General features: G+C 40.7%; 1 protein-coding gene across 1 annotated transcript in view; it reads left to right on the forward strand.

Annotated features, from left to right (window-relative positions):
- The first annotated feature begins 2,078 nt into the window (after nt 1-2,078).
- Nucleotides 2,079-9,603, forward strand: part of abhd15a (abhydrolase domain containing 15a) — a 20,399-nt gene continuing 12,874 nt past the window's right edge. The window contains exon 1 of the mRNA XM_037678144.1: nt 2,079-2,749. Within this exon, the coding sequence (XP_037534072.1) occupies nt 2,258-2,749 (492 nt within the window). The 5' untranslated portion in view covers nt 2,079-2,257. The remainder of the gene's footprint in view (nt 2,750-9,603) is intronic.

Consider the following 9,603-nt stretch of genomic DNA (forward strand, 5'->3'; position numbering starts at 1 on the left):
GTATTTGAGATCTTATTGTTCCATATTTTCCTAACAGAGCACTTTACTCTCAGATTGCAGGCTTACTTGTGGTTCCTAGAGTTTCCAAAAGCAGAATGGGAGGAAGATCTTTCAGTTATCAGGCTCCTCTCTTGTGGAACCAACTTCCAGTTTCTGTCTGTAAAGCTGACACATTGTCCAGTTTTAGGGCTTAAGACTTTCTTTTTTGATAATTCCTCCAGTTAAGACTCTGGCAGCAGCATTTTGGATCAACTGAAGATGTTTTAAAGAATTATTTGTACACCCAGATAATAAACCATTGCAATAGTCCAGTCTAGACGTGACAAATGCATGAACCAGTTTTTCTGCATCATTTTTAGACAAGATGTTTCTAATTTTAGTGATTTACGCAGATGGAAGAAGGTGGTTCTAGTAACAGTTTTAAGGTGGGGGATAAAATACATTTCCTGATCAAAATAACACCAATATGTTTAACATTAGAGCTGGAGGACAGATTAATGTCATCTAAAGTGAGAGAAAGACTGAAACATTTATTCCTAAAATGCTTGCGTCCAAAAACTAACACCTCAGTCTTGTCTGTGTTCAAAAGCAGAAAATTTTGTGTCATCCAGATTTTTATGTCTTTAAGACATGCTTGTAGTCTGAGTAGCTGATTGGATTCATTGGGTTTCATGGACAGATATAATTGTGTATCATCAGCATAACAATGAAAATTCATCCCATGCTGTTTAATAACATTACCTAATGGAAGCCTATACAAGGTAAAGAGTATTGGTCCAAGCACTGAACCCTGAGGAACTCCATGACTACCTTTGTTGTATGATGAAGATTCATTATTTATATTTACAAATTGGAATCTATAAAATAAATATGATTTAAACCAATTACCAAACCAGTTCTGTGAAAACAGCTTGATTTTCACTGGACCGACTAGTCCAAAAGCAGACAAAACTAAAGTGGATTGTTGCTTCCTAAACAAGTGAATTCATCCATGTCACATAATTTGTTTATTCCAGCAGAAATATTGTGATTTTACTTCCAGAGACAGGCTCCACCAGAAGCGCTATAGCTAACAGCTGCTGCTGCTTTTTGTGCTAGCCAACAACCAAAGAATGCTGCGTCAATAACCTTGTAATGCGTAAGTAATGCTCATGTAAAAGTTTATACAATTCAGACTAGCAAAATATCCTAAAACTACTCCCCTTGCCTCCAAACTGAGGTTTGCTCAAACAGGTAAGATAGTATCTAAAAAAGTTAAATCTGGTCCTCTGGATATTCAAAAAACAAAAAGCAAAACAACAAAAAGGTAAGATAGTAATTGTAACAACCTTTCCCCAGAACGTACAAATGTGACAAAAATAAGTTAGGCCAGCACCCTTTCAGATAATTTACCCTATCTTTATGAGCAAAGACATTTTATTTGTTTTGAACTTTAATCAGTTGAGGAAGAGGCTGAGTCCACTGGCTGAACGTTGGAGTTAATGATGCAAGCATTCAGAACGTTGCCACTTCAAACTAACATTACTTAGTCAAGTTCAGTCAGGTCCTCTGGACGGTTTATTTGTGTTGAAACGTTTAATGTTTCATCCAGAAGACTTCTTCAGTCTTCAGTGGTTCAGATTTGAACCACTTTGGTTATGGCTGCCTCAGACCAGTCAGCGGGGGAGAGGGCGGACTCCAGAAACCATCTCCATCAAACTGGTTGTGCTGCTCGTGGGACTGACTTTGTTGTGGCTCCTGGGACTGACAAAGTCATTTGGATGACAGACAAAACTTTTTCAACACAAAGAAACCGTCCAGAGGACCTGACTTAACTTTGTTGGATGTTTACCTGATTATTGAGCATGAACTTTGATTATTGGGGGGGGGGGGGGGGGTTAAATTTCAGAGTATCTGCATCATCTACTGTCGAAACAAATTGCTCATCTTCAGTGCATGGTTTGGGAAAACTGCACAGCATCATCTGAAAGTACCTGTTGAAGGGGGGGGGGGGGGGGGGGGCGTTACCAACGCGCTGCGCGCTTCCTCGCTCGCGCGCCCAGCTGCTTGGTGGAAGCTGCCAGTCTGCTCTCGCAGTTTGCGTGAAATGGTGACGGGGTTGCGGTGCGCGCAGGGATGGAAGCGTGCTGACGGGTCTGCTGCCACCGGAGGGACTCCAGACCGGGGACGTGTGAGAATGACAACATTAATGTCTGCCCTCCGTGCAGAGGAGACAAACAGTCAAGTTGAGCTGTAGCGCCTCCACCGAGCCGTGCCAATGCTGGAATGGCTTGTTGCTTCTTGTATTCTTGTGATCTTGGTGGTCCTGGTATGGCCACGCGCCAGATGTTTTGGTACCGAGTGTCAGCCGGAGGTTCTGCTTCCCAGAGCCGGTTTGTCCCAGCGGGCTGAGGGGGACGGGACCGGGGGGGAGGACAGGAAAGCACACGCTGCGCTCATCTGCAAACCGTCCGCGCTGGCCAAGTACCTCCAGAAACACTGCAGGACTTTCTCCAACTACTCGCCCTGCGTGGGCTGGACGTGGCGAGCCAGCGCCGTGCTCCAGACTGTGCACGAGGCGTGCTGGCCCCACGAAAGCGCGCTCCAGTTCGTGCGAGACAACCTGCAGCTGAGCGACGACGGGCTGGTGTCTCTGGACTGGGCAGTGCCGTCCTACCACCGGAGACGCAGGACCTCCAGTCACTCCACCAGTCCCGTGCTGCTCATCGTGCCCAACTCCTTCGGGAAGATCACGAGGAATGTCTTGAAGGTAAATCTGCATCTCGTCATTAACTGGACACTTCCCACGTTCCTGGTGGGGGTTCAGTGAAAAGCGTTAAGTGCTCGGTAAGTTTGCTGAAGAAGCTGGAACTGAGCGCATGCTCAATAATCCAGGTAATCTAACAAAGTTAAATTAGGTCCGATTAGGACAGATTCAAACTAATAACAATTTTGTTGAAACGCGTTGTCTTTAATCCAGAAGACTTCTTCAGTCTGAGGAGCTGCACTAAACTCAGCCTTATAAACAGCCCCAGTTTGTTGTTGACAGCCAGAACTAGCTGTTCACATGATAAAGGAGGACCATCAGTGATGGCCGCTTGCTATTCACAGAGAGCTGAGTGATGCTAGCAGTAACAGTGCTTAGTTTGAGCCGGATCCTGCCGGAACAAGATCCGGGAACGGTCTTATTTTGACAGGGTGCGTTCCAGCAACTGTTTGCTTGGATCCGGCAACTCTCGGGCTTACGAATAATAAAGTTGTGAACAAATATGCTCCCCTCTGCTGCTGAGACAATAAATAAATAACTCCAACAACTTCGCTGCTGTTTTTACGACGCTCTGTCACCCACAGCATGCAGCAAAGAGTATAAACTCAAAGCGAGAGCGATACCTGCCCCGCTTTTCCTCTTTCACTTTAACAAAATGTTTTAGTTTTATCCATGAGTTTGTCAAAGTCACAATTTTGATGTTTGATTGTTTGTGTTTAATAAATGTCCAGACTCTATTATTTGCTAACAAATTTATATCATTAAACAACTTGTCCGGTTCTTCTCTGAGCATGCGCGTCCCCCAGGACCCGGCCTTCCCACTCTTTGCGTTCCGGCATCGATCGGTTTACAGATTAAGTCCTGTTAGCGTGGTACGAAGGGGACATTTGGACACGGACATGTTTGACACAGAACTGAGTTTGAGTTGTTAAAGTTAAAATGAGCAAAGCAGAAGCTTGGGGGAGTGGTGGCGCAGAGGTTAGAGAAGGTGGGCCTGTGATCGGAAGGTCGCCAGTTCAACCCTCGGAACCTGCATCATCAAAATGTGGGTGGGATAGGTGAAGCACCCACACCAGCCTCCACCCTCATTTGCTCCGCCCTTGAACAAGGCCCTCAACCCCCACCATCTGCTCCTCAGGGCAATGTAGATTAAGATGACTACATTTCTGAAATTAAATCTGGGGACATTTTCAGCTCGGAGACAAAAAAATAAACTATTATCAAGATGAAATTAAAACCGGGGACAGTTACGGTTTCATTTATTTTTACATATTTATTCATGTTTAAACAATAAAAATCAAGTGTAGCAGCAGGAATGTATCTTTCCACGCACATTTCTTAAGAGTAACAAAGTAAAAGTAGTAGCATTGGTGTCAGAAACATTTGTAATGCGGGGGGGGCACACTGGTGCGGTGCGTCTGGGGGTCTTCCCCCAGAAAATGTTGAATAAAACAGAGGCCATTTCCTGCGTTCTTGTGCATTTTCATGAGTTGTTAAACGTATGTTTACCAACAGAAGTGAACACTTGAGTCAATGCATTTTAGAGAGCACGGCACAGGAAGTGGTTTGATCTGGGCTGAATCTTAAGCCATCACTGAATTTGAATTGCTGTTTTGAAAATGAATTTCACTAAATTGAAACTGAATTTAGTGATTTGAAACTGAATTCATTTGCTTTGAAAATGCAGTTTTATAATTCAGTTTCAATTTCAGAATTCAGTTTTTTGTGTCACACATCCGGGTCCCTCCACAGTAATCCAACGCAGATTGATGATTGACGTTTCCCGTCAGTGAAACTTCCTCTATAAGGAAGGAACAAATTGAACAGGTCTCTCTAGTAAATGAGTCCTCGTGACTCAAGAGACTAACCTGTATAAATAAAGGTTGAATGGAATTAATGAATTTTGAACAAAAAAAAAGTAAAAATAGAAAATGCATTAAAATCGTAAATAAATGTGTGTGCCTCATCTGTCAGGTCTGGTAGAGTCATTTAATTAGTTCTGTGTTAGTGGGCCACATGATGATGATGGGTCACAAATGATGTAGCATAACACTAACTAACAAGAAAAGCTAAAAAAAAATTTAAAAAAAAAGAAAACTAGCAATAGAATAGCTAATAGCTACAAAACAATAGCTAGAACGTAAAAGTAGCGAAATGCTAGCCAGATGTAGTAAAATTCTAGCTAAAAGCTGAAAGAAACTAAATGAGAGCTAAAAGTAGAACAATAGCTAAAATATTTAAAATGATGTAGCATGTAACACTAGCTAACAATAAAAGCTAAAAAAGTGAAAACTAACAATAAAATATAGCTCCAAACTACAAAAGAATAACTAGAATGTAAAAGTAGTGAAATGCTAGACAGATTTAGCAAAATTCTAGCTAAAAGCTGAAATAAGCTAAATGAGAGCTAAAGGTAGAGCAATAGCTAAAAGCTAATATCTAGAAAAGAATAGTTAGAACGCAAAAGTAGTGAAATGCTAGCCAAATGTAGCAAAATGCTAGCTAAAAGCTGAAAGAAGCTAAATGATAGCTAAACGTAGAACAATCGCTAAAAGCTAAAATCTAGAAAAGAATAGCTAGAACGTAAAAGTAGCAAAATGCAAGCCAGATGTAGCAAAATGCTAGCTAGAAGCTGAACGATAGTTTATCGATAACTAAAAGTAGAACAAAGCAAGTAGTTCATTTAAATAAACAATAGCTACAAGTAGAAAAATAACTAAAAACTAAAGATAACAAAAATACTGGATGAACACTAAAAGTAGCAGACCAACAGCTAAAAAGTGGACGTAGAAACAAAGCAAAAAGTAGATTCATTATGTGGAAACAGATTTCATAAAAGAAAATGTTAACGTTTATTAAATGTGTTTTCATTAACTGCTGATAATTTTTTACAGCACTGCTGTTTAAACAGCTAAAGACACAGCTGTTTGTTTTCCTGTCAGCTGGCCACAGCAACAATACTTTCTTCTCATATGTTTTGTTTTTTGTGAAAAAAAAAAAAATTGCTGCCATCCACTGTAAAAAAAAAATCATAGGGATCATGTGAATGGTATTTTTAAAACGTGTACATTGTTGTCAATTTCCCATTAGTTATTTCAAATAAATAAATAAAATGATGTACTCTAGATAGCACAAATAGCATTACTATCACATGACTGTCACAATACTTCTGCTGAAATAACCATGAAATAGACAACTGATAGTGATGTGAAGGTTTATAAAATGATGTTTGCATGAACCACAGTAAAAATGTCAAGACTGGAGTTGCTTTAAAACTTTTTGTAGCCACTCGAACTAACTGTTAGTTTGTCAATTTGGACAGAATTATAACCTGTTTTTTATAGTCTGAGGTCATTCAAAGCACTAACGGGTAAGATATTAACTTTTCACGACCTCTCCACAATGTGAAAACTACAACACAAGACCACAACAGTTGAAACTAAAAAAAAAGTTTCACATTCTCATGAGCCTAAAAAAACAAACAATTAAAATGTGCTGTCATATTAACTAATTGACTAGATTGTCCTGGAAATAGAAGGTTGTAAATCATAACTTTGTCCTAAAGTTTTAAAACTGAACTCTTTGTTCTCATTTAACATACAAACGTCACACCGGCCTCATGTAGCGTGCCAGAAAATTAGTTGCCCGGTGCTCCTATTACAAGATGAGTCAACCTGATGGAAACATAAGAGCTGCATGAGACCAAAGTGTAATATTTCTTTTTCTCCACCACCAGTAGATCTCAAACCGAAGAGTTGGTCTAATTCAGATAATGGAATTGAGAAAGGTTGATTTTGCTGTCCGCAAAACCAATTTGCCATAGCAGCAGCGCCTCAAGTAATGTGAAAGATTCCCGTCCAAATTTGCCATTTGGGCGTGGGCATCTTCTTGAGCTTAAGCCAAGGCGAGCTCGTTTGGAGGAAAAGAGAGCGGAGCAGCAAACATTTTAAAAATAAACAGATGCAGCTCCAGTCTTTCAGCTGTCCTTTCAGCTGACTGACAGAGGTAATCGAGTGAGGGATTACAAAGCATTGCTTGACTTGTGAAGCCTGGGAGTTGCATCGCCACAACACACAAATGCTGCTTGGCTCTCTTATCCTCCACTGCACCTGGCATCATGGTTCATTTCATGCTGTTAACCTCTGTGTGCAAATCTGCCACCGGCTCACAGTCAGCTTGATGTCAGCAAGGAACAAAAAACAACTCTACGAGGATCATTTCAAAAAGAAAAATGTGTTTTCTTCTTGTGTTTTTGTAAATAAAAATAAAAAAAATGCACCAGGACAACGTAAGGAATAAAAAAGGGACTTGAAAATGATGAAGATAAAGATGTGTCACTCCGACAGATACGGGCTTCATTTTTTTCTACACTGCCAGACTTGGGAATATTTGCGATGCTGTCAACCAGCTTTGCTTGAGGGGACAGGAAGCTGAGGCGCAACAATGAAGATGGCTTCTGTCACTGGTGAGATTCACCGTGCAGAAAGCGGTCACAGCGTGAGCGAGTGCACAGGAGATAGATGGACGCGCACACACTTATCTAAATCTGTGACACAGAGAAGAAGCAGAGGGGGAAACGTGCATGTTGTTTTAAAGTCTGTCTGCTCGTGCTTCCTCTTGTCCTCAGTTTTAATGTGACCTGTTCCAGGAATTTACAGGTAAATGAATGATTCATATCGGCTTAAATTATTCAAACTTCATGCACAGTTTTTTTTGTGCTTGCCCGCCGCCTTTCAGACCAAGATCAGCTTACGTTGAGAAAGGAGATGGGTGGGGGGGGGGGGGGTGCAGAGATACACCTGGGTGTATCCCAGGTGTGATGGGTTAAAAGGGAAGGGAAGGAAAGTCACAGATACAAGGCGTTTTCTAACCCTGAATGCTAGAAAACGCCTTGTATCTGTGACTTTCCTTCCCTCAATTGATTTTGGTGATATTATTTACATGAACGCTCCTACAAGAACCCTGCAGATGTTGGATGCTGTCTATCATGGTGCACTAAGATTCATAACTGGCTGTGATTATCGTACCCACCACTGCACCCTGTATTCATTGGTTAACTGGACATCATTAACTTCACGCAGACTCTCTCACTGGTACATTTTCATCTTTAAATCACTTCTTGGTCTGCTGCCTTCATACATCTCCTCCTACATGTCTCTGCGTGAGTGCAGCTACAGCGTGCGCTCTCAGGACATTATTACCTGCAGTGTTCCCTCAGTGAGGACTGAACTTGGCAAAAGGGCCTTCTCCTACTCCGCTCCTGTTTCCTGGAATATCTTACAAAAAGATTTGAAGCTCTCGACCTTGACCTCTCTAAGTGGCTTTAAGAATCTGTTGGACACCTGGCAGGGACCAATGCAGACATGTTCCTGTTTTTAGTTTTATACATTTGTCTTGGAATCTAGCTGTTTTTTTGGTTTTGTTACCTTTTTCCTTTTAGCCATCCTATTTGTTAAAAAAAAAACAAAACAAAAAAAACTGTAGTATGAGTTTTTATAACTGCTTATTGTTGTTGCTGTTGTCCATTGTTGTCATCTTTCTTTGTTGAAATCAGGTCTCTCTTGTAAATGAGTCCTCGAGGCTCAATGGGATTTACCTGTATAAATAAAGGTTGATTGATTGATAAATGCAGAGAACCAATTTCTTCATTGTATGGGAGCATACAATGATAACACATAGCACTTTATTTTACTTAAGGACAAAGCTGTTTTGGTTAAACCTTTAAAAAGCTGTACTGCACAATGTCATGCCATGGCAACATAAAAGAGCTTGTGCAATCAGTTAGCGCTCCAAATTATTTATTTTTTTTTGTTTTAGATTAGTCTCAGCTACTACCACACCAAATTTCAGGTCAATATCTGCAAAATTGACTGAATAATAGCCATCTTGGCGTTTTTAAGGTCAGTTTGCTGTGACAGCCATCTTGAATCAAGTTGACTCCAAATGTTGAGGAATTGTAGATGCTCATCCAGTGATTATGTTATGAAAGTTTCATTAAAATTCATGAAGCTGTGCATGTGATATTTTGATGAAAGTCACACACACGTTCACTTAAAAACAGAGGATCGTGAGAAAAAAAAAACATTATTCCCCATCTTTGTCTTTTATGTGTGAGCGATAATGGTCTTTATAGAGGTCAGGGCTTTCAGTTGTTCTTACATCTGTGGGTATGTTCAGATAAATGCGGTAAAGACGTGAACTCAAGAACCCTGAGTAGCCTCATTCATCATTCTCAGCGTGTTGTAAAGAAAACACACCGACAGTGGGCAGAGGGGACACACCTTGTCTCATGTCTCGAGCTGTGAACTCACACCTCCAGCTGAACATCTCCCAGCTGTACGCCCTTATCTGAACAGCTGCAATGGAAAAATCCTACAAGGTCTCCGTAACATCGTGCACACGTTAAAACAAAACAAACAAAAAACATCTTTATTCTGTCTGGTCAACAAATAAACAGGCACTCCTACTTTTGTTAAGGCTTTTGGTAGTAATGTGTTGTTTTCTCTCACAGCATCATCTGCTGACATGTTCTCATTAGTTTTTCTGTATTTTCACAGCTTTATCCATTACTGTTAGGAAATGCTGCAGTTTAGTCCCAACAGTACCAGATACTAGCCACCTAATAACTGTTGTTTATTTTAAAGGAGAAAATTAAAATGTTCAAATTGAATGTTGCTACCAGCATTCTTTGTCTTTGTTCTGATTTGGACCGAAAGAAACTTGGTGTGTATCACAGAGATGCATTTAAAGTTTACTTTATTTAGAAAGATGTGATGTGCTGGCATGGGTGACTGAAACTACTGTATATGCCATCCATCCATCCATCCATCCATCCATCCATCCATCCATCCATCCAT

This window comes from Nematolebias whitei, chromosome 6 (genome assembly GCF_014905685.2).
Source record: "Nematolebias whitei isolate Nwh7 chromosome 6, NemWhi1, whole genome shotgun sequence".
Classification (NCBI taxonomy): Eukaryota; Metazoa; Chordata; class Actinopteri; order Cyprinodontiformes; family Rivulidae; genus Nematolebias; species Nematolebias whitei.